Source organism: Heterodontus francisci, chromosome 26, assembly GCF_036365525.1.
Source record: "Heterodontus francisci isolate sHetFra1 chromosome 26, sHetFra1.hap1, whole genome shotgun sequence".
Taxonomy (NCBI): domain Eukaryota; kingdom Metazoa; phylum Chordata; class Chondrichthyes; order Heterodontiformes; family Heterodontidae; genus Heterodontus; species Heterodontus francisci.
This window is the reverse complement of record NC_090396.1, coordinates 66718298-66743397: the sequence shown is the minus strand read 5'-3', so window position 1 is coordinate 66743397 and position 25100 is coordinate 66718298. Positions and strand designations below refer to the sequence as shown.

The 25100-nt window shown below is 42.4% G+C and overlaps 3 protein-coding genes across 11 annotated transcripts in view; 2 read left to right on the top strand and 1 right to left on the bottom strand.

Annotated features, from left to right (window-relative positions):
• Window positions 1-2030, bottom strand: part of LOC137384430 (centrosomal protein of 95 kDa-like) — a 54200-nt gene extending 52170 nt beyond the window's left edge. For both annotated transcript variants that reach the window (XM_068058470.1, XM_068058471.1), the window contains exon 1: window positions 1835-2030. In XM_068058470.1, the coding sequence (XP_067914571.1) occupies window positions 1835-1856 (22 nt within the window). In that variant the 5' untranslated portion in view covers window positions 1857-2030. The remainder of the gene's footprint in view (window positions 1-1834) is intronic.
• A 505-nt stretch (window positions 2031-2535) lies between these two features.
• ddx5 (DEAD (Asp-Glu-Ala-Asp) box helicase 5) lies at window positions 2536-13311 on the top strand. The gene is made up of 13 exons (XM_068058472.1): window positions 2536-2706; window positions 3304-3475; window positions 4336-4432; window positions 5594-5727; window positions 6615-6680; window positions 6771-6912; window positions 7006-7166; window positions 7423-7595; window positions 8633-8743; window positions 10027-10088; window positions 10175-10234; window positions 11524-11748; window positions 12426-13311. Exons 1-13 carry the CDS (start codon window positions 2660-2662, stop codon window positions 12938-12940), a joined length of 1965 nt encoding a protein of 654 aa, XP_067914573.1. The 5' UTR covers window positions 2536-2659; the 3' UTR covers window positions 12941-13311.
• Window positions 13312-18760: 5449 nt separating this feature from the next.
• polg2 (polymerase (DNA directed), gamma 2, accessory subunit) overlaps window positions 18761-25100 on the top strand; it is an 88834-nt gene continuing 82494 nt past the window's right edge. For 6 of the 8 annotated variants that reach the window (XM_068058466.1, XM_068058460.1, XM_068058463.1 and 3 more), the window contains exons 1-2: window positions 18761-18845; window positions 23535-24152. In XM_068058466.1, coding sequence (XP_067914567.1) covers window positions 23636-24152 — 517 coding nt within the window. In that variant the 5' untranslated portion in view covers window positions 18761-18845; window positions 23535-23635. Of the gene's footprint in view, window positions 18901-23534; window positions 24153-25100 lie in introns of all 8 variants that reach the window. The other 2 variants (XM_068058468.1, XM_068058461.1) reach the window with 2 other exon arrangements.

Here is a 25100-nt window from a genome sequence, read left to right as displayed (position 1 = left end):
TTGAGAGTAGACTGAAGGGGAGCTAATTGGCCAGGTTGAACTTGTCCTGCTTTTTGTGTACAGGACATACCTGGGCAATTTTCCACATTGCCGGGTACATGCCAGTGTTGTATGTACTGGAACAGCTTGGCTAGGGGTGCGGCATGTTCTGGAGCACAAGTCTTTAGTACTACTGCTGGAATATTGTCAGGGCCCATAGCCTTTGCAGTATCCAGTGCCTTCAGTCGTTTCTTGATGTCACGCGGAGTGAATCGAATTGGCTGAAGTCTGGCATCTGTGATACTGGGGACTTCAGGAGGAGGCAGAGATGGATCATCAACTCGGAAAATGCTTCAGCCTTATCTTTCGCACTGATGTGCTGGGCTTCTCCATCATTGAGGATGGGGATATTTGTAGAGCCACCTCCTCCAGTTATTTGTTTAGTTACCCACTACCATTCACGCTTGGAATTAAACTCTATTAAGGGCACATAGTAGATGGTAGTCATATGGTTCACTGGGGCGTAAGGAAACATGACAAAAAGAACTGCATCTCCACTGCTCCTCGACAGAAAGCAAAAAACTAGCCGGTGCGCAGCTAACAGGCGGTAGTACGCATTTCAAACAGTTATGAACCAAGAGCAATAGGATTGAAGTCACTGAGGAGTCCCGATTAAGCAATTTATTACTTGACCAATTATTGCTAGACTCATAGCACAGATGTTAGTTAGATATACAGTATTCTAATTGCATATTAGACTAGTTAAGTTATTTGTGTGGGCTCTAGTGCACAGGTCACTGCATAGAAGGAGAAGGAGTTTATTTACACTAATTGCTATTTCCCAGTTTATTATTTAAACAAATATTTTCTAACAGCTTTGCCTTTTGCAAAAATCCAGTACTGACAATTTTTGTAAGGCAAACTTTACCAGACGTTATAAACATACAGTAGTTACAAAAGTTTCAATTACAAGTGAATTTTAATCCAGAAGGCCGGCTAGTAATACCAGTTCCCCAAGTTCAATATATCACCAGGATCATTATTTCACACGAGTACATTATAACAATTAGCTACAACATATAAGAACGAACATTTTGGAGCTCCATAATTTAAATAAATAGTTTAGCTCCTATTATATTTAATCAGGTCTCAAGAATAAAAATCACACCAAAGTCAAACAGGCATGGAAGAGTAGTAACCAAAGGACTGAGAAAAGAATCCTGACAAAGACAGCCTGACTAGAAGGAACATTCAATATGTTGCGTCACAGACCAGCATTAGCACTTTCGATTCGACAAACACGGAAGGCGCAGCATCTCACCCACCTTAGGCGAAGGCAGGAGAGATCGAACCCAGCAGATTCCATTTCAATACTTTTAACAGATCAAAATCTTTGAAAAAAAAATTGTCCATTGGTATCACACTACAACATCAGCAACCCCCCTCAGCCACCTTAACACTACAAGGAAAACACAGCGAGAGCTGATATTAAAATAGTAACACATGGAGAATAAAATACATTGAGTCGTTATTTACCATATTTGACTGGAAATGAGTTTAATCAACACAATATGCTGGGCGAGACCCTCCACGCCCATTTTTAGCCGCTTCAATTGGTACCTACAAACAAGCTTATGGTTACCTTGACACTGTTACTACACAGCTGAGAGAGAAGCAAAAACATTTCCTGGTTTACACAACTCAAAAACCCTACTAAACAAAAGAGTACGATGGAAATTAAAAGAGGTGGCAGTTGACGTGGTTTAATAAGACTGGCAAAGTTTGTTAAAGTTGTCAGTGCTATTGCAGGGTCACAAGCTGGCCTAGTGCTGAAGGCAAGTCAACAATAACCAACCTCTCTCATCCTGCGCTTCCATTCTGCCACTCGAAATGTAACTGTTATAATTCTCCCCTTCGACGAAATGCAATTTCTTCTGCTTTTTAAAGAAAGAATAAATAAAAATGCCAATCCCTCACATTAACTATAACTCAGTCATGTTGCTGTCAGCTAACTTCCATAGCCAGTGGGCCCTGTACATTTAAACCGTCTCTCTCCGCTGATTGGCTCAGAGCATGACGTCACCAACCGCCCACCCGCGGAACTGCGTTAGCAGTGCGGCAACGCCCCCGAAGCAGTTCTTTTTTTTAAAAAAAATCGTATATATATTTTTTCATCCATCAGCAACCATGTATAAACAGCATTCGCCGGAATATTTCTTCTTTAATCATTATATGTTTATTTGTACGTTTCCCACTCCAAAGCTTTATTGACGTCATCCCGTCGTCAAGGGGAAAAAAGAGTCTCTGCTCGCTCATTTGTAATCATCAGCGAGACAAAGTAGGTCCTGTCAAATCAAAGATGGGGCGTGGAGAAATTATTTGAAGACCACTTTGATGCGAGGGAGATGGATTAAATTCGTTTGTAATGTAGATTAAGAATACAGGAGTGAAGTGGGAAGCGGATGAAAGGAGGAAAAGGATATTTGGGTCAGAGTTGCTACGTAGTTTTTGAATTGCGGAGGGATATGCGGTTGGGGAATGAGTTCCGGGCTCGCACTCTCGCCGGCTTTGACTAAAGGCGGACAAGGAACCGGCATTTTAGCTTCAGCCTCCACCTGGCTTTCTCCCTTTTTCGTGTAGGGCTCTTCATTGAGTGTCAAGTACCTTATTCAGCCTTTTAATGATGCCTGGTTATGATAGAGGTGACCGCAGTAGGGAGCGTGGCGGGTAAGTTCGTGTTTCTTTTATCAACGAAAGGAAATACACATTTGTTGTAATTTTTTTTTTAAAATGCCGGTTCTGTTCTGACGGACGCGAAGGAGCGGCCGCTATGTGGTCCGTTAAAACAAAAAACTCGACTGTTATCTCCTGAGTGATTTTTTTTTTTTGTGAAAAGAAAAATAAGCGAGAGGATATTTGTGAAGACTGGTCACTTAAAATTGGCTATTTGACCTAATTTTTTTTTTTTTGTTCAGTCCATTTAAATATTCGTTCAATTCGTCGTTTTTAGTCTGACTGCGGTTTTTTTTTAAAATGTTAATTTGTTTATATTTCGATGCTTCGTTTGACCTCGTGTCGCCGGTTTCCTCCTTGTGTCTAAAATGGCCGAGAGATATGGTGGTGATTGGGGGGGAGGAGGGAGGAGGAGGGGGGAAATGAGAACCGAGAATATGGATGTTAAACCATCAGGTGAAGTGCTCGCTGTGTACCCTATGTGATGGGCCTTTTTTGTTTTGCGTCTTTGTACCCGTCTATATTGCTTCCCCCCCCCCCCCCCCCCCCCCACACCACCTTCGGATGTAAATTCTAATATTTTTATTACAGGTTCGGCTCGGGTGGACCTCGCTTCGGTGGCAACAGAAACGCGCCGCCTCCCGGCAGGAAATTCGGACAACCAGGGGAGAAGCTGAGGAAAAGAAAATGGGACCTGGACGAGCTGCCCAAATTCGAGAAGAACTTCTATGTCGAGCACATAGACGTGATGAACCGAACTTTGGTACGGCCGGCTAGCAGCCCCGCACTTTGTACGCGCAATGAAGCGGTGAAATAAGCTTGCAAAGTCCAAGACCGTTAGCCCAGGGAAAAGCAGTGAAAGTCGTTGAATTTAAGTTAATTTTCAGTTATGGGTTTTTTTTTTGGGGGGGTGGGGGGGAACGGTGGGGAAGGAAAGTCGCTGAAAAATCCGGCGATGGTGTGGCAAAGGCTGTGGGGGATGTTGGGATGACGCTTGTAGCTGATGGGTTATTCGTAAGGGTGCCGGTGATTCATTCTTAGTCACCAATGGACCGTCGTCTTTCCCCGCCCACTAAAATATACATGACTGTTAAATAGGATAAATGCTTCAGTAAGTATAGTGTACTATAGATAGCATTCTGAGCTAATGTTTGGTTTCCCCCTGGTGGAGATGTCTCAACGTGCGAAGGAGAGTCACTAGACAAAAATCTAAGCATTTCCAGTGAGGAAGTATTATTCATAAAATACCAACTTTTTGTATTTGTCATTTGTTTAATTTCAGTCGAACTTGGCTGATCGGCATGAACCTTCCCATCAAATGTAATATCTAGTTTTTCCATGCCTAATACAAATTGATACTATTGGATCTACATGGTGAAAGGTGGTAGTGTAGACCTCTTTTATGCAAACTGAAATTGATGCTATGTCAAATTAATTTTAATTCTTTTGGGATTGATACATTTTTGAAAACCCTATTAGGAGCTATTGGGGAAAGACAGAATTGGGTCACAGATTGGCCATAATCTCATTGGGTGGAATGGGGTTAAATGGCCTGTTTCTATGTGTTAAAGTTAAAATAGAAATTTAAATATTTATTGTATCTGACACTCTTGATCTTTGCAGCAAGAAATTGAACAATACAGGAGAAGCAAAGAAATCACAGTAAAAGGACTTGGTTCTCCTAAACCAGTTTTCAACTTTGTTGAAGCAAGTTTTCCAAGTAAGTATGGAATACAAGTGCATTATAGCAACTTAAATATACACCTAGTTGTAGTGAAACAGTGCCCTTTACATTGGCAGAACTGAGCTTGTAATCCTATTTGGGCTGTTAATTCCATACATTATGAACTTCTATTAGTTATGTGTAGTATAGAATAAGTGTAAACCTTTATCATTGCTGCAGTCTCATAACACTGGTGATTAGATATGCTGTAGGGTTCCATTTTTCACCTCCTGTACTGAATTAGCAGATCTCTGGGGTTATGATGGCACTGCAGTTGGCCAGAATGACCTTTAAGACAAGGTAAAATTGGCCAAGAATTTAGCTCTGTCAATATTCCACAACACTTAATGAAAATGTAGATTTCATGTATGGAAATTAAGATTTCTCTTTCTTTCTCTCTTTTCTCCTTCCCCCCCCCCCCCCCCCCCCCCAGTTGAGTTGTTGTAACACTATGCTCCCAACAAGGGATACGTGTCTGGTGGAGATTGGGAGAAGAGAGAAATGAGGGGAGACAGTAGTCCAGGCTTTAGTTACTAGATTCTATTTTGGGGGGTATGCCTCGTTGTCTAAAGTGGGTTAACTTGATGGGAGATTCTGATGTCCTTTCCAGGGCACAGCCTGTTGGTTTTAAGTACCAAATCTGCTAGAAAATTCTCCAAGGCAAATCTCTCCATTTGTTTCTCTACATCCAGCCATCTTCAAAATTTAATGTCAGTAAATATATTGAGAAGGGAAGTCTTCTCCTCCTTGGAGACACCTCTCCACTATGCATACTATAGAACAACTTTGTAGGGAATGACAGGAGGGGAGGGAACACCAAACTATACTAGATCACTTCAGAACTGCCTCCTGCTTGAAAGCCACTATAGGTTGCAACATCAGCTGCTTTAAAGTTCTGTTCCAGTTGTCCTTTGGAGCTACTCTTAAATGTTGGCATCAGTCATGTCAACAAAGTAGCTTGGGCAGCAACCAGTAGTTTGGGATCTGTCTAATAAAAATTGCCATAGCAAGCAATGTAAGTTTTTTTTTTTTTTTTTTTTTTTTTTCTGTTAAAAAGCATAGTACAAATACTTTTTTATTTCTGACTTATTTTACAATTGCAATGAAAACTTTCACTTTTTAAAAATCTCTCCCTCCCTTTCCCCACTTGTTCCACAGCATATGTATTGGATGTTCTAATGCAGCAGAATTTCACAGAACCAACTGCAATCCAGGCTCAAGGTTGGCCTGTTGCACTTAGCGGCAAGGACATGGTTGGAATTGCACAGACTGGATCTGGTAAAACACTTGCTGTAAGTATAACTACTTGTGATTTTTGAGGTACTATCTGAAGATTGGGTTCATGTCCAAGTTCAGCATTTAAGCTCCTAGTTTAGACTTCTGCTTTAATGCAGTAGTGATGCAGTGCTGCATTTTGCAGGTAGTTTTAAGTGAGACATCTCACCAAGGTCCCCATTGTTAGCATTTCTCAGGGTGTTGACATTTTCCTCAAATTGCCCTGCCAGCATTTATCCCTCAAGCAGTGTCACCAAACAGATTACCTGGTCATTCTTGTTGCATAAGGGACTTGGCTATGTGCTAATTGGCTAATTTTTTTTGAAAGAAAGACATTTATGTAGTGACTTTCGTGACCACCAGACATCTCCCCTTGTAGCCAATTAAGTATTTTTTGAAGTGTTATGCAGGAAACACAACAGCCAGTTTGTGGAAGCTTGCTGTGCATAAATAATGACCAGAATTTTTGTGATAATTGAGGGATAAATATGTTGATCAGGACATGGGATTACTCCACAGCTCTTCAGAACAGTGCCCTGAGATCTTTTATGCTACATGACAGTAATTATTTCATTTCAAAAAGGATTTTTTTTCAAAGCACTTCAGGGATATCTTGAGAATCTGAAAGGCAATGTATAAATTGTTCTAATTCACTTTCAGGTGAGTAACTTGTGTGTCAAACTGCATATGTCACTGCTGTTGTCAAAAGGATTTTTAAACCTTTTTTAATACTGTATTCATTAGATTTATCCTGGTACCTTACAAAGTGACTTGTGTTGCGTATAAGTGACCAATTGTGAATTCTTAATGGTGTAGATGAGAATTTTGAAACACTCCTTCTGTCCCTCCAATTTTTCTAGTCTATAATTATATCTTGGCAATTAATTACGTTTCTTTTTTGCAGTACTTGTTGCCTGCCATTGTCCACATAAATCACCAGCCTTTCCTGGAGCGTGGAGATGGTCCAATAGTAAGTTGCATATTACTTTTATCTAAATTAAGAATTGCAAGCAGATTGAAATTGGACATTAGATTTAAAAACTTTTTTTTCCTTTTTTAGTGTCTGGTGCTGGCACCAACCAGAGAGCTAGCTCAACAAGTACAGCATGTTGCACATGATTATGGAAGAGCATCCCGTCTAAAGTCAACATGTATTTATGGAGGAGCACCAAAAGGCCCACAAATTCGGGATCTTGAAAGAGGTATTGATTACTATGACTGACTGACTGAGAAATGCAGTTTATAACAGTAATGCTCACGTCTAGCCACTGATTTGCCTACCTTCTATGTTGTAGGTGTGGAAATCTGTATTGCAACACCTGGTAGATTGATAGACTTTTTGGAAGCTGGCAAGACAAACCTCAGGAGATGTACATATCTGGTACTTGATGAGGCAGACCGAATGCTTGACATGGGCTTTGAACCACAGATCAGAAAAATTGTTGAACAAATCCGGGTAAGTGACGCATAACTTAAATGTTTACCATGGATTGTTTAAGATGTCTGACTAGTTTGTTCAGAGCCATTTTGAAGCTAGTTACAAATGTCTTGTGTTGCAATTTGTTAATTGACCAAATGAGTCACTATAGAGCAGTTTCAGTTTAAACATGTCTGTAAACTGTTAATTGTCTTTGTGGGTGGGGGAAGAAAATAAATCCTTTTCCTGCTATCACTACCTTTTTGTCTACCATCTATCAATTTATTTCCTCTAGCCTGACCGACAAACCTTGATGTGGAGTGCAACTTGGCCCAAAGAAGTTCGACAGTTGGCTGAAGATTTCTTGAAGGAATATGTTCAGATTAACATTGGTGCATTGGAACTTAGTGCCAATCACAACATCTTGCAGATTATAGATGTGTGCCAAGAGGTTGAGAAAGATGAGAAGTAAGTGAGATTTGGATTAAGTAACTTTTTTGGCCCATGATTACCAGGTATTAAGTAAATATTTCTCATCACTTTGATCATAAAGGGAAGCCTCAGACTTTCATTTCTTGGAATTTTGTTTAATGCATCTATTGGAGTCCGATCTAACTTGGCTACTTTTATCGAAACCATTTTACAAGTGAAGGACTTTTTCTCAGTCTGTACTATGGTTTCTGGAATTCAGTCCAAGCCCCTCTTTTTCTTTTCCTCTTTGGCCCCTCCTCCAATATCAGTAAAACTACTGGTGTAGCCTAGCAGCCAGAGACCAGGCTCTAACATCTGATTTGTAACTTTTTTTTTTTTCTCTTTGCTATTTCTTTCTCCACAAAAGTACTCAAATTATTCCAGGTAATGGCCCAATGCCATAATTTTTGAATTTGTAATTGCAGATCCACTATGTCCATAAAATTCCAGGCATTCCTGAAATTTAATTCTATTCAAATTTTCTTCAGTAAATGGTACCCTCTTTTGGTTGAGGTCCTGACTATTTGAAAGAAATGGCTAGATATTCTTGCCTTTGTATGATTTCTTTTTGTTTTGGCAATAGACTGAGTCAAATTGAGCTGTGAAGCTGGCTTTACAGCAAAGCTTCAACTGTTCATGCACCTGAACATTCCAGGTCATTGAACAGGAAAGAAAAACTGCAAGCCAATTATTTTAAGGTCAGTTATTCTGGCTATCCAGTAATAGCAATTGAATATTCAATTGCTACTTTTTTCTGTCCTGGTACTGTAAGATATTTACTGTAATTTAAAAAAAAAAAAAATGTATTCATGGGATGTGGGTGACGCTGGCCAGGCCAGCATTTATTGCCCATCCCTAATTGCCCTTGAGAAGGTGGTGGTGAGCTGCCTTCTTGAACTGCTGCATTCTCATGAGAATTCTCATGATTCAAGAGCTTTTATGATTTGACTACAGAATTCTCTTCACTGAGTCTAAATCTCTACTTTTAAGCTACGGTAATGCTAAATCTTTATTGCTACATTGTAAACTTCTAGATTGCTGAGGTTGATGGAGGAAATAATGAGTGAAAAAGAAAACAAAACTATCATTTTTGTGGAGACCAAACGGAGATGTGATGAACTTACAAGGCGAATGAGGAGAGATGGGTGAGTGTGAAATCTTTAAACTTGCCTACATTTGTTAAATCACTGATGCAGGATGTTCTGATATCTTCTGTCAGCTATTAAAATACTGAGCTAAAGTGTCACTATTCTGCCCATCCTTGCTCAAACCTATCTGAAAAGATGTTGGGTTATTTTGATGAACTGGAGCTGGTAGTTATGTTCATGCTTTATTTTGCAAACAACCTTTCCATTTGGAATTGATAAATTACTCTCATGGGTTTGTTTTCTGTCCAGAAATGTTTTATTTGATTATACAAATAGTATAATCAAGATCTGGGCAGGGGAAGAAAGATTCAAAATGCAAACTAAAGCAGATTAACTTGAGTATTAGAGATACAGCACTGAAACAGTCCCTTCGGCCCACCGAGTCTGTGCCAACCATCAACCACCCATTTATACTAATCCTACACTAATTCCATATTCCTACCACATCCCCACCTGTCCCTATATTTCCCTACCATCTACCTATACTAGGGGCAATTTATAATGGCCAATTTACCTATCAACCTGCGAGTCTTTGGCATGTGGGAGGAAACCCACGCAGACACAGGGAGAACTTGCAAACTCCACACGGGCAGTACCCGGAATTGAACCCGGGTCGCTGGAGCTGTGAGGCTGCAGTGCTAGCCACTGTGCCGCCCACATTAAACAGCTTAATTCGGCATACATGTTCAAGATGTTTAGTAGCCTCCAGCATTGTGGAGTTTGGGAAAAGTCCCCATGTATAGCAGCATGAAATAAGTGTCCATTCAAGTAGATGTGGTATGTCCTACTACACTACAGCGACACAAGCTGGCTTTTTGGGTTCCTGACTTTTATAGGTAAGTGAGTAGCAATAACCTGCCTAAAGCTAGCAGAAGTGTAATGTTTTCAATTGAGTCTTATTTAATGCAATTCAAATAGAGTAAGTTGTCTTATTTCAAATGACCAGAGTTTTTTTTTTTTGCACTGAAAACATTATTTAGTGCTAGAGCTGTATGACCATCCTTTTTTTTAATCTATGCATATAGCTCAACTTTAACAGGACAGTGCAGACCAGCATCACAACTTTTGCAAATTGCAGTGGCTTGCCAAGCATCTCTAACTTGTAGCTTTTATAGTTCAATGATTCAACGGAATCTACTTGGAAAATGGAGTTAAGGTGGCTTTGAGCTGTTGCATTGCAGGATGAGGATAGTTTTACTTTTTATGCACCAATTTTAAGTGGTCTAGATTTATTTTGAAATATTTCCACGTATGTCATTTGTAATCTCTTCCTGTTGTAGATGGCCAGCAATGTGTATTCATGGTGACAAGAGTCAGCCAGAGCGTGACTGGGTTCTAAATGGTAAGCAGTGTGCTAGTTTGAACTACAATCTCTTGCATTTCTAAGCATGCATGGTCTGACCTTTTTTTTTTCCTTTCCCCCAATAGAGTTTCGGTCAGGCAAGGCACCAATCCTTATTGCCACAGATGTTGCATCTAGAGGTTTAGGTTAGTAATGCCAATTCAACTTCTGCCTTTCCCCACTTTATTCAAAGATTTAAAGAAAGTATATCATTGCTTTCTTTAACATTTCTTTGCGTTTTTTTTTCTAAGTTGTGTAAAGGTGCAGTCTTTGTGGCAGGGCCTAGGCATGACAGTTCGAGGACTCGAGAGGGGGAAGGAGGACTAATCGATGTGATCGGCTGGCAGCTACCCAGTCGAGTACAGAGATCCTGAGCAGAGAGCATTGTGTGCCAGTAATCTTCAAAAGGCGGAATGGTCAACATTAGCCCGCCACCCTAAAATCTGTTCTCACCCTGGATGACTTGAAGCACTTGCCACTCATTCTTTAAATCTTTGGTTGTTTTGTTTACTTCACTCAGCATTGTGCCCTAGTTTCATTTTTTTTCCCCATTAGCTAAATTGTAACTCCTTTTTGCAAGTTGTAGTGAGTTTACCAAAATAGCAGTGTGCCGAACAAGTGTCTAATTGTTAAACTTTGTTCAATGCTTCATGTTTATATTTTTAATGGAGAGAGCAGCATTTAACATCAGTAAGATCCTCTTTCAGAAATTGGTGGTGAGTACTGGCACAAGTTAGTGAAAGATTGGTAGACCCCAGCTTTAGACAACACTGATCTAGCAGTGTAATGCCCTCAACTTCTGAAGTTCCTCCCTCACCTAATGCATATTAGTCATGTCAGGACCTGCCAAACAGAGACATTTTCTCAAGTGAACACTGGCTTCTTAGAAGTGCTTGCCTAGACAAGATGTCAAAAGGAAAACTGAGTAGGGAGGTATTGGGGATATAGGTGTCCATTGGGCTTTGTTTAATTGTAGTCTATTTTGGTCTTGGCAAGACGTGCAGTGTGGCCTGAATCCTGAGCTTCTCATGAATGTGTAGGAAGGACCTTGCCTGACTGTTCTAAGGTCCTGAATGGCACATGAAGAGGCAACAATGTACAAAGTGGCCCCAACTGTGTAGAAGCATCCGGATGTCACTTGATAACATGTGGGGAGTTCGCTGACTTGGGAATGGACTAGTGAATGCATACTCCCAATGGTAAGATCTCAAAGTATCTCTCAGATTTTGGGTTGCATTTTTTTTAAGGGGAGTGTGCATTGTTTTCTCTTCCCACAGTAGTATTCCCACAGGGGTTGAACTAAGGGTTGTTTTAACATTTGCTTTACAGTCATGATGCTGCAGCTGGTTGCTCAATTGCTAACTTCTGTTTTTGATCTGACTGTTGTGGTGTGCATAATTTGCACCTGCTTTTGCAACACTGCAACACTTTACAGATGTTGAAGATGTGAAATTTGTCATCAATTATGACTATCCTAACTCCTCTGAAGACTATATTCACCGCATTGGGCGAACTGCCCGCAGTTCCAAAACTGGCACAGCTTACACGTTCTTTACTCCTGGCAACATAAAGCAAGCAAATGACCTTATCTCTGTGCTTCGTGAAGCAAATCAGGCTATCAACCCAAAGCTAATTCAGATGGTAGAAGACAGAGGTTCAGGTAACTTAGTTTGCATTTAAGTAAAATTTTGTATTCTGTACAAACTTCAACTAAACTGGGATTTTAATAGACACTTTCATTTTTATATAATGCCTTTTAATCTAGAAACTTAGGATCTCCTTTTTGCAAGAGAGGTGAGGTAGATGAATGCCTTGTCAAAGATCAGGGGCTATGACCAAAACCTTGGTCTGAAGTAAATTTTGAAGGGAGGCAAAGGTGTTGAGGGAAGAAAATTGGGACTGAAGTGGCAGCCATATTCTCAACAATGAGTATAAAGGGTGGTGGTGGGGTGATTCACAAATGGCATGGGGACATGGTGTGTGTGTGATTGATTTTTAGCCTTGAAATGCTTGGAGTCATTGAGGGGCATGGCCAAAGAACAAATTTTAAACCAGGATACTTTATGGCAGATGGGAGACTGTCAAGATTAAATTACTGCATGGTCAGCTGAAATTGTGGCTTTTACAGAGGGTGGGGACTTGAAGCTCAAGTTTGAGCTGTGCTGAATACCATAACCACAATCTGATTCAGCCTGAATGAGTTTGATGTGGGGGAGGGGGCAGTTGGTGAGAGCATAAGTTTATTTCTGAAGTCATCTGCATGTCAGCAATTGTAAAATTGTACTTAAGTCTAAAATGTTGGACTCTTTGTAATTGTACCATTTCTTTTCTAAACAGGTCGTTCCAGGGGTAGGGGTGGCTATAAAGATGATCGCCGTGATGACAGAAGAGACAGATTCTCTGGTTCCAACAGGGGTGGGGGTTATAATGGCTTTAGGAATAGGGATAGCTTGGACAGGGTATATGGACCAGGAAGCAGGGAAAATGGTTTTAATGCACAAAATTACGCCTCAGCCAGCCAAAATACCTTTGGTTCTGGGAAATTCAGCTCCACAAACAATTTTGCAAATATGTCTCGGTTTGGAAATGCTGCCAGTTATCCTGGATCTGTGAACCAGGGAGCTAATTCATATGGTAGTCAGAGTCAAAATGGTTACAAGGCTGTCGGTGGCAAAGTCCAGCAGTTTGGAAGTGGTCATTCTGGTCCTAATGCCATGCAGAGCAATGGCATTGGTCAACAGCCATCTGTGGGAGCACAGTATCAGTATCCACCCCCACCTTTGATGGGAATGGGTTTCCAGACACAGACTGGTTACCCTATGCCTCTTGCGTATGGAGGAATGCAGAAGTAACTTATTGAACCTAGATGTTGAGTTTTTTCATTCTCTTCTGACTTGTACTGTAACTTTTTTTGTTTGAGGAGAGGATGAGAAAGTTCTTTAATAGAAACCATTGATATTCCAGGAAAGACTGCAGTGCAGCAGTAGGATTGGTGCACTTTCCCCACTATTTAATTTGTTACTTTACATTCCTTGGAAATTTTTTGTTAGTGATTTTTCTATTAGAATGGCAGATTAATATTATACAAGTTTAACTTATGCATAAAGTACCACAGTGTATGTAAAGATGCATGTCCTTCCAATAAGGAAGTTTGAAAATCTTGGAGTTCTGTATGTATGTAACTGCCAAAGTGTCATTTTAAATAAAATTTAAAAAAAGTGGATTCCTTGGCTTGTACTTGATTGATAATACACAAGTTTACACATTTGGACTAATTGTATCTCCTGAACAAATAGCTGGTACCTTTTTAATTTATTCATGTTTAGACTAAAATGTTGAACAAGACTCAAATGTGTGTATATGTGCATGCATCATAAAGCTGTTTAAGGGTACACTGACACATATTGAAGTCATTCTTCCACCCTTAAACTGTAAAATGCTCTAGTCAGACTGCACACTTGTGGTTACTGTCTCTAAGGCAGGTCAGGGAAGAAACATGAAACTGATCCATGCTAAGTAAAGTGCAGTTTTTTTGCTTATAAAAGACTGGAAAGAGGTATATGACAACATAGGAAATGTGATTTCAGAACAATTAAACCACAGCTGTGGGACACAGGCTCAAAATTGTGTAAGGCAAATTTAAGACGAGCATCGAAGTCTTTCCCCACAGATGATTGGATGTTTAAGTTGCTGGATGGATGAACCACATGGTCATCTTCAGCTTTGACTTTATTTCCCTCCTGCTGAATAGCAGTACACCTGCTGTGAGGTATTGGCACTCCAAACCTACCCTGCAAAGCAAATAAGCATCTAGAAGAAAACTTGGCTGAATTTGCTGCTGTTATGGATCTGGTAATGGAAAGAGAATTTGGCTTGTCACTCGATCATTCGAAACTACCTTAAAATTGGTAGGGTGAAACAGTTGCCGAAGGGGACCATTTTAAAATCTTGTCTGATAGAGTATGTTTAGATGCAGAGTAAAACTCCATTTATTCTAAACCCAAAATAAAGTGTGTTTGGACATAGTGAAATAGTTTCAATTGCAGAACCTCCATGTACCATTGTGACATGGTCAATTATTTAGTGATCTCAGTAAAACAGCCACTTTAGAGTCAATTAGTGCAGAAATTGTGATGTGAACTCTTGCCTGGGAATTGAATCAAGACTGTCCAAAATCTTTCTCTGTTGAACTGTAAGTCACATATGGTCTGAGCTAAATTTGAAATCACATCCTAAAGAAATTACTTAATACAGGTTGTTGTAGATGGCAGTTATGATTGATTCTAAAACTGGTCTTAATGTTGGGATACTGCAGGCTAACCAATTTACCTTTGTTTACCAGAAATATCACTAATTCCAATTCTCAAATGAACTCGTCACATCCAAAGCAGCCTTAACAATGCAGTCCATTTGCTCCTGGAGCAGGGACTAGAAAATCAACCAGGGTTGCTGCTCAACCATCAAGTAATCCCTGATGGGGACTAAATGCTGACCTCCAGTGAGGATGGCAAGGCCCAATGGCCAACCAGAAGTCTCTGCCCAGGTTCACTCGAACAATTAAAAGCAAAATACTGCAGATGCTGGAAATCTGAAATAAAAGCAAAGTGCTGGAAAATATTCAGGTCTGGCAACATCTGTGGAGAGAAGCAAAGTTGATGTTTCCAGTCAGGATCACTGTTTTAAAATCATCAATCATAACTGTCACAACTGTTCTTGAAATCAGTCTGTTTATAGAATAACCTTCAGCCGCATCACAGTATGTATTCTAATTTGCCTACTGAAGATCAGGTCATGTGGTGTCATGTGTGATTATATTTGAACAACCAGTAATACTAGTTCTCTGTTCAATCTCTGGATCTCATTACATTTATCTGGATAAGAACATAAGAACTAGGAGCAGTAGTAGGCAATTCAGCCCCTCGAACCTGCTCCGCCATTCAATACGATCATGGTTGATCTCATCTTGGCCTCAACTCCACTTTCCTGCCCTTTCTCTATAACCCTTCAACCCATTTCTAAATAAAAATCAATCTGGCTCAAATTTACTCAATATCCCGGTATCCACCGCACTCTGGGGGAGTGAATTTCACAGACTCACGACCCTTTGAGAGAAGTAATTTCTCCTCGTCTCTGTTTTAAGTCTGGATACTGGTCGGTATAATCAGATAATTCTGAGGGTGAGCTTTTGGGAACAATTATTGAAGCTGAACATATCTAGCATAAAATAAAAAATTCAAAATGTAACATGCAATTCATTTTCCACATATTTTTGCATACAGGAAACAAGTCAAAGTAGGGTTTTGGGAATATAGCTTTATAGAACTACATGACCACAGTGACAACACTTCAAAAGTACTTCATTGGCTCTACAGTGCTTTGAGACGATCGGTGGCCGTGAAAAGTGCTATATAGATGCAAGTAATCAATTGAATATATATACATTAGCAAAAAAAAGATCATCAAACCCTAAAGATCAAAATCAAGGAATGAAACTGGACGGACCACCCGGCATTGACCTAGGAACCGGAAACGACAATGGCAAACCCAGCCCTGTCGACCCTGCAAAGTCCTCCTCACTAACATCTGGGGGCTTGTGCCAAAGTTGGGAGAGCTGTCCCACAGACTAGTCAAGCAACAGCCTGACATAGTCATACTTACGGAATCATACCTTACAGGCAATGTCCCAGCCACTGCCATCACAATCCCCGGGTATGTCCTGTCCCACCGGCAGGACAGACCCACCAGAGGTGGTGGCACAGTGGTATACAGTAGGAAGGGAGTTGCCCTGGGAGTCCTCAATATCGACTCCGGACCCCATTAAGTCTCATGGCATCAGGTCAAACATGGGCAAGGTAACCTCCTACTGATTACCACCTACCGCCCTCCCTCAGCTGATGACTCAGTTCTCCTCCATGTTGAACACTACTTGGAGGAAGCACTGAGGGTGGCAAGGGCACAAAATGTACTCTGGGTGGGGGACCTCAATGTCCATCACCAAGAGTTGCCCGGTAGCACCACTACTGACCGAGCTGGCTGAGTCCAAAAGGACAGAGATGCTGGATTGCGTCTGCGGCAGGTGGTGGGGGAACCAACACGAGGGAAAAACATACTTGACCTCATCCTCACCAATCTGCCGCAGATGCTTCTGTCCATGACAGTATTGGTAGGAGTGACCACCGCACAGTCCTTGTGGAGACGAAGTCCCGCCTTCACATTGAGGATACCATCCATCGTGTTGTGTGGCACTATCACCGTGCTAAATGGGATAGATTTCGAACAGATCTACCAATGCAAAACTGGGCATCCATGAGGTGCTGTGGGCCATCAGCAGCAGCAGAATTGTACTCAACCACAATCTGTAACCTCATGGCCCGGCATATCCCCCACTTTACCATTACCATCAAGCTGGATTCCAACCCTGGTTCAACGAAGAGTTCAGGAGGGCATGCCAGGAGCAGCACCAGGCATACCTCAAAATGAGGTGTCAACCTGGTGAAGCTACAACACAGGACTACTTGCATGCCAAACTGCATAAGCAGCATGTGATAGAGCTAAGCGATCCCATAACCAACAGATCAGCTCTAAGCTCTGCAGTCCTGCCACATCCAGCCATGAATGGTGGTGGACAATTAAACAACTAACTGGAGGAGGTGCCTCCACAAATATACCCATCCTCAATGATGGGGAAGCCCAGCATGTCAGTGCGAAAGATAAGGCAGAAGCATTTGCAACAATCTTCAGCCAGAAGTGCCGAGTTGATCCATCTCGGCCTTCTCCTGAAGTCCCCAGCATCACAGATGCCAGACTTCAGCCAATTCGATTCACTCCGCGTGATATCAAGAAACGACTGAAGGCACTGGATACTGCAAAAGCTATGGGCCCCGACAATGTTCCGGCAATAGTACTGAAGACCTGTGCTCCAGAACTTGCTGCGCTCCTAGCCAAGCTGTTCCAGTACAGCTACAACACTGGCATCTACCCTGCAATGTGGAAAATTGCCCAGTTTTGTCCTGTACATAAAAAGCAGGACAAGTCCAACCCGGCCAATTACCGCCCCATCAGTCTACTCTCAATCATTAGTAAAGTGATGGAAGGTGTCACCCAGTGCCATCAAGCGGCACTTGCTTAGCAATAACCTGCTCAGTGACGCTCAGTTTGGGTTCCGCCAGGGCCACTCAGCTCCTGCCCTCATTACAGCCTTGGATCAAACATGGACAAAAGAGCTGAACTCAAGAGGTGAGGCGAGAGTGACTGCCCTTGACGTCAAGGCAGCATTTGACCGAGTATGGCATCAAGGAGCCCTAGCAAAACTGAGGTCAATGGGAATCAGGGGGAAAACCCTCCGCTGGTTGGAGTCATACCTTGCGCAAAGGAAGATGGTTGTGGTTGTTGGAGGTCAATCATCTGAGCTCCAGGACATCACTGCAGGAGTTCCTCAGGGTAGTGTCCTAGGCCCAACCATCTTCAGCTGCTTCATCAATGACCTTCCTTCAATCATAAGGTCAGAAGTGGGGATGTTCGCTGATGATTGCACAATGTTCAGCACCATTCGTGACTCCTCAGATACTGAAGCAGTCCGTGTAGAAATGCAGCAAGACCTGGACAATATCCAGGCTTGGGCTGATAAGTGGCAAGTAATATTTGCGCCACACAAGTGCCAGCAATGACCATCTCCAACAAGAGATAATCTAACCACCTCCTCTTGGCATTCAACGGCATTATCATCGCTGAATCCCCCACTATCAACATCCTAGGGGTTACCATTGACTAGAAACTGAACTGGAGTAGGCACGTAAATACCATGGCTACAAGAGCAGGTCAGAGGCTAGGAATCCTGAGGCGAGTAACTCACCTCCTGACTCCCCAAAGCCTGTCCACCATCTACAAGGCACAAGTCAGGAGTGTGATGGAATACTCTCCACTTGCCTGGATGGGTGCAGCTCCATCAACACTCAAGAAGCTCGACACCATCTAGGACAAAGCAGCCTGCTTGATTGGCACCCCATCTACAAACATTCACTCCCTCCAGTGCAGCAGTGTGTACCATCTACAAGATGCAATGCACCAAGGCTCCTTAGACAGCACCTTCCAAACCCGCAACCTCTACCAACTAGCAGGACAAGGGCAGCAAATACATGGGAACACCACCACCGCCTGCAAGTTCCCCTCCAAGTCACACACCATCCTGACTTGGAACTATATCGCCGTTCCTTCACTGTCACTGGGTCAAAATCCTGGAACTCCCTTCCTAACAGCACTGTGGGTATACCTACCCCAAATAGACTGCAGCAGTTGAAGAAGGCAGCTCACCACCACCTTCTCAAGGGCAATTAGGGATGGGCAATAAATGCTGGCCTGGCCAGTGACGCCTACATCCCATGAATGAATAAAAAAAATGTACTCATGAAAAATCAATTTTTACCCTCCACAAGGATAAGAGTTACTACACTAATACTGAATGTTTTATAGGCGTTTAATTTGCTGGAATCTCAAAATACTATGCGGACATCGCTGGGACGGGGCTCTCGCGGATGGTAAGATGGTCGCTCCTTTACCAATATGGCAGACACATCTCCTTTACCAAGCGGGAGGGATGGGTGCGATTGGGACAACCGCGCATGCGTGGCTGATGATGACATCCGGGAAGTGATGTCATGAAAGTCGCGCGGAACGGAAAGGCAGGCTGTAGGTGGCGCGCGCTGCATTTGAACAGCACCGTTCAACCGTCAGCTCAGAGAGCGGCGCCGGCAATCGGTGGTAAATATTTAAAAATTTCTTTTTAAGTGTGTGAGGTGGTTTTCCTCAGCTGCAGGTAAGGACACTTGAAACGTTGTGGGCATTGAGTTGGCAGAGATTTGCTTTAGAGTTGGGGAAAGCATTCTTGCTTCTCCTGGCCCACAAGCTGTGCTCTTTAAAGAAACACCTCTTGCTGCTCCTGACCCCCTGGGAAACACATCCAGGAGGCATTAACTTCGAATTGCTGCAAACATTTCAGGAACGGAGCTTTATTTGAATATTATAATTACAGACCCGCCTCTGCAAGGCAGGTCAGTTGGCTTCCCCGAAACTCGTTGTAGTTAAAGCGTTTTGCAAATCTGACAGTTTAACGCCCCCACCTATTGTGGTTGGTTTAAAATTACCCCCAGCAACTACAGGCTGGTCAGTTTAACTATGGTGGTGGCGAAGCTTCGAGAAAGAATAATTTGGGGCAAAAATTAATAGTCACATGAACATATGTGAGTTAATTAAAGAAAGCCAGCATGGATTTCTTGAGGGAAAATCATGTTTAACTAACTTGCTGGAGTTTATTTGATGAGGTAAAGGGGTTGATGAGGGCAATACAGTTGATGTGCTGTTCCAAAAGGCATTTGATGCAGTGCCGCACAGCAGACCGATGGGCAAAGTTATAGCTCACGGAATAAACAGGACAGTAGTAACATGGATACGGAATTGACTGAGTGGCAGGAAACAAAGAGTAATGGTTAATTGAAACAAAAACAAGAAATGCTGGAATCACTCAGCAGGTCTGGCAGCATCTGTGGAAAGAGAAGCAGAGTTAACGTTTCGGGTCAGTGACCCTTCTTCGGAACTGACAAATATTAGAAAAGTCACAGATTATAAGCAAGTGAGGTGGGGCTGGGGCAAGAGATAACAAAGGAGAAGGTGCAGATTGGACCAGGCCACATAGCTGACCAAAAGGTCACGGAGCAAAGGCAAACAATATGTTAATGGTGTGTTGAAAGACAAAGCATTAGTACAGATTAGGTGTGAATACACTGAATATTGAACAGCAGCTAGTGCAAACCTGAAAAAAAACCTGAAAAAAACAGTGGGTAAGCAAACTGAACAAACTAAGATGAAATGAAATAAATGCAAAAAAAGATAGTAAAAAATGTAAAAAAGAATGTTAAAAAAAAAAGGAAGAAAAAATAACTAAAAATGAAAGTAAAATGGGGGGCTGTCATGCTCTGAAATTATTGAACTCAGTGTTCAGTCCGGCAGGCTGTAGTGTGCCTAATCGGTAGATGAGATGCTGTTCCTCGAGCTTGCGTTGATGTTCACTGGAACACTGCAGCAATCCCAGGACAGAGATGTGAGCATGAGAGCAGGGGGGAGTGTTGAAATGGCAAGCAACCGGAAGCTCAGGGTCCTGCTTGCGGACTGAGCGGAGATGTTCCGCAAAGCGGTCACCCAGTCTGCGCTTGGACTCCCCAATGTAGAGGAGACCACACTGTGAGCAGCGAATACAGTATACTACATTGAAAGAAGTACAAGTAAATCGCTGCTTTACCTGAAAGGAGTGTTTGGGGCCTGGGATAGTGAGGAGAGAGGAGGTAAATGGGCAGGTATTACACCTCCTGCGATTGCAGGGGAAGGTGCCCTGGGACGGGGACGAGGTGGTGGGGGTAATGGAGGAGTGGACCAGGGTGTCACGGAGGGAACGATCCCTTCGGAATGCTGACGGGAAGGGAGGGGAAGATGCGTTTAGTAGTGGCATCACGCTGGAGGTTGAGAAAATGGCGGAGGATGATCCTTTGGATATGGAGGCTGGTGGGATGAAAAGTGAGGACAAGGGGAACCCTGTCCTTTTTCCTCAACCGAGGATTTCCCCCCACTGTGGTTGACAGGGCCCTCAACCGTGTCCGACCCATTCCCCGCACCTCTACCCTCACCCCTTCCCCTCCCTCCCAGAACCGTGACAGGGTTCCCCTTGTCCTCACTTTTCATCCCACCAGCCTCCATATCCAAAAGGATCATCCTCTGCCATTTTCGCCACCTCCAGCGTGATGCCACTACCAGTCGCATCTTCCCCTCCCTTCCCCTGTCAGCATTCTGAAGGGATCGTTCCCTCCGTGACACCCTGATCCTCTCCTCCATTACCCCCACCACCTCGTCCCCGTCCCAGGGCACCTTCCCCTGCAATCGCAGGAGGTGTAATACCTGCCCATTTACCTCCTCTCTCCTCACTATCCCAGGCCCCAAACACTCCTTTCAGGTGAAGCAGCGATTTACTTGTACTTCTTTCAATGTAGTATACTGTATTCGCTGCTCACAGTGTGGTCTCCTCTACATTGGGGAGACCAAGCGCAGACTGGGTGACCGCTTTGCGGAACATCTCCGCTCAGTCCGCAAGCAGGACCCTGAGCTTCCGGTTGCTTGCCATTTCAACACTCCCCCCTGCTCTCATGCTCACATCTCTGTCCTGGGATTGCTGCAGTGTTCCAGTGAACATCAACGCAAGTTCGAGGAACAGCATCTCATCTACCGATTAGGCACACTACAGCCTGCCGGACTGAACACTGAGTTCAATAATTTCAGAGCATGACAGCCCCCCATTTTACTTTCATTTTTAGTTATTTTTTCTTTTTTTTTTTAACATTCTTTTTTACATTTTTTACTATCTTTTTTTGCATTTATTTCATTTCATCTTAGTTTGTTCAGTTTGCTTACCTACTGTTTTTTTCAGGTTTTTTTTCAGGTTTACACTTGCTGTTCAATATTCAGTGTATTCACACCTAATCTGTACTAATGCTTTGTCTTTCAACACACCATTAACATATTGTTTGCCTTTGCTCCGTGACCTTTTGGTCAGCTATGTGGCCTGGTCCAATCTGCACCTTCTCCTTTGTTATCTCTTGCCCCAGCCCCACCTCACTTGCTTATAATCTGTGACTTTTCTAATATTTGTCAGTTCCGAAGAAGGGTCACTGACCCGAAACGTTAACTCTGCTTCTCTTTCCACAGATGCTGCCAGACCTGCTGAGTGATTCCAGCATTTCTTGTTTTTGTTTCAGATTTCCAGCATCCGCAGTATTTTGCTTTTATTTTAATGGTTAATTGATTTATTTTTGGGCTGGAGGAAGGTTTGTTGTGGAGTTCCTCGGGTCAGTGTTGGGACCCTTGCTTTTTGTGATATATTAATGACCTAGAACTTGGTGTACAAGGCACAATTTCAAAGTTTGCAGATGATACGGATCTTGGAAGCATTGTGAACTGTGAGCAGGATAGTGTAGAACTTCAAAAGGACATAGACAAGTTGGTGGAATGGGCGGACAGGGGGCAGAACATGGAGAGACAATATAAAATAAAGGGCACAGTTCTGAAGGGGGTGCAGGAGCAGAGGGACCTGGGTATATATGTGCATAAGTCATTGAAGGTTACAAGACAGGTTGAGAGAGTGGTTAATAAAATGTACAGTATCCTGGGCTTTATTAATAAGGGTATAGAGTACAAGAGCAAGAAGGTTATGTTGAACTTGTATGAGACACTAGTTCGGCCTCAGCTGGAGTATTGCATCCAATTCTGGGCACTACACTTAGGAAAGATTGTGAATGCATTGGAAAGAATGCAGAAAAGATTCAGGAGTGGTTCTGGGGATGAGGTGCTTCAGTTATGAAGGTAGATTGGCGAAGTTGGGACTCTTTTGCTTGGAGAAAGGAAGGCTGGGAGGAGATTTGATAGAGGTATTTAAAATCATGAGGGGTTCGGACAGAGTAAATAGGGAGAAATTGTTTCCACTCCTGAAAGGATTGTGAACGAGGGGGGGCACTGACTTAAAGTAATTGGTAAAAGAAGCAAAAGCGATTCAAGAAAAAACACTTTCACGCAGTGAGTGGTTAAAGTCTGAAATGCTCAGCCTGAGAGTGTGATGGAGGCAAGTTCAATTGAAGCATTCAAAAGGGAATTAGACTGTTATCTGAAAAGGAAGAATGTGCAGGGTTATGGGGAGAAGGTGGTGGTGTCGCGAAGAGCTGGTGAAGACACAGTAGGCTGAATGTCGTCTCCTGCACTGTAATGATTCTGAGAGTTTGTTCTTCCTTTGCCTGTTGAGAGCAGTTAGATTGCAATGTTTTCTGCTGCAGAGGAAAGTGGGTGTGGAAGGGGCTATGGGACTGGGAAGACAGCCATTGTATACCTCACCTTAGTGAGGGTTTGCTTGTTTTATGTGTGAGCCTAGATATATCTAGTGGAATCACAGCAAAGACTGATTTTCTTCCTCACCTGATATCCAAATAGATGATTTCCAACATGATTCATTGGATTGTAATTAGGAGTGGGAACCCTGGATGATGTCCCCCCTCCCCCCATCCCCCCATCCCCACCCCTCTCCACTCCCTACCGCAGGGCTGCCATGATAAATTATAGCCGTAGCTGCTGTTAGCTGAGATTAATTCTAATTCATCGCAGAGTACAAATAAACCTGTAGCGTAGTACTGTACTGTAAAATATATATAATCACTGAACTCTTTAGAGGGTCTATTAAATATTTAATTTGTAGTTGTGTTCTTATCCTGAACTAAGCTGAATAACCTTCTGATTATCATGGCAGTGATTAATGAGAACCTATAGTTCTGTTTTTATAGAGTTTGGAAAAGGGGGGAAAATGTGTTTATTACTGTGAATAAAATGTACTTTTATTTACAAATTCTGTTTATTTTGCTACAGATGTTTTGTAACTTTAAGACTACTCTTGCCAGCATGATTGGTGCCAAGAATTCCAATATGACAAATCACTCGGATCGTTCTTCCTTTATGAATCCTTATAAATGAAACTCACCATCATGGGATTGATTATGAAATTTCCTGTTCAGTCATTCCTGAAGCAATGGAAGATCTCCAATATAGTGTTTCAACAAGATTGGCATATCTTTGGCTTTTGTCTGGTGTCAAGAAAATACAATAAATCCACCTCTGACCTTTCAGGATTCACTGAAACGCTGATTGAGCTTTGCCAGAGTAGGCATTTTATAACTGGAGATGTAATTACCCAAGACTCTCTCATCAATGGTTGGTACAATTATGGACATTTGGGAATGGAACTCAAGAAGAACTTGGCCAGTAAGTGGTGGGATTCAATGGTATTAACTAGAGAGCAGATATTTGGAGTGGAGACTCCTCATAAGTTGGTAAGCTGTCAGAATTCAGACAACAGGTCAGTGAGGCTGATGGACACTGCGGCATTGCAAATGCCATTAGGCAACAAGGATTTGACTAAGGAAGAAATTGCTGCTTTACTAAAAGACTTGAAGGAGAGTACAACACTACGTCCTAATCTCTTGCAAGGTACAATGGCATCACAATTGTTTTCTGAACTATTCTTTTTTCACTCTATTTCCTGTAGTCCTTCCTAGAATATTCCCTAATGAGTTGCAGAACCTTTTGACTAGAATAAAATAATGTAACTGATTGAATTTTCTTTCAGTTTATACTTTTGTTTGTTCTAAATCACCTACATCCCCTCTGCCTTAGTTGTCTCCTGAACTGTGAGCCCTGGTCCAGCACACAGGTAGTGTTACTAATTCTAGAAGATGTTACAGCACTGTGGCAGTGATGTAGTACATGTACTCAGCAGTACTGACTTTGCATTTATGTAGGGTGATGATGCCTCAAGCTGCAAAGATGAAAAATGAGTTAGAATTGAGATTGAATCCCTGGCTTTTATCTTAGATTTACTAAAACTTGCATCTCTTCAAAACCTAAAACCTTTCTGTATGCTTCTAAAACATTTCTCTGTTTTGATTTTTGACTTTCAAAGCACGATCTTTTATACATTTGATTTCACAAAGGAAGATACCTGTTCCATCTATTCTGTTGTTGGATGGAGCAGGAGTTATTTTGTTTATAGGATGTGAGCATAGCTGGCAAGGTCAGCATATGTTGCCCATCCCTAATTGCCCGCATGTGGTGTAGATACACCCACACTGCTGTTCGGAAGGGTGTTCCAGGTTTTTGACTCCGTGATAGTGAAGGAACAGCAATATAGTTCCAAGTCCAGGATGGTGTGTGGCTTGGAGGGGAAGTTGCAGGTGTTGGTGTTCCCATGTGTCTGCTGCTCTTGCTCCACTAGGTGTCGGAGGTCGCAGGTTTGGAAGGTGCTGTTGAAGGAGTGCATCTTGTAAATGGCACACACTGCGGCCACTGTGTGTCACTGGTAAAGGGAGTGAATGTTTAAGGTGATGGAAGGGATGCTGATCAAGTGGTGTGCTTAGTCATGGATGGCGTCGAGCTCCT

Coding starts and splice junctions, on each gene's coding strand:
- ddx5 (XM_068058472.1), top strand. CDS start 2,660: ATGATGCCTGGTTATGATAGAGGTGACCGCAGTAGGGAGCGTGGCGG. Junction 2,707..3,303: donor CGCAGTAGGGAGCGTGGCGG/GTAAGTTCGTGT, acceptor TTTTTATTACAG/GTTCGGCTCGGGTGGACCTC. Junction 7,167..7,422: donor AAATTGTTGAACAAATCCGG/GTAAGTGACGCA, acceptor TATTTCCTCTAG/CCTGACCGACAAACCTTGAT.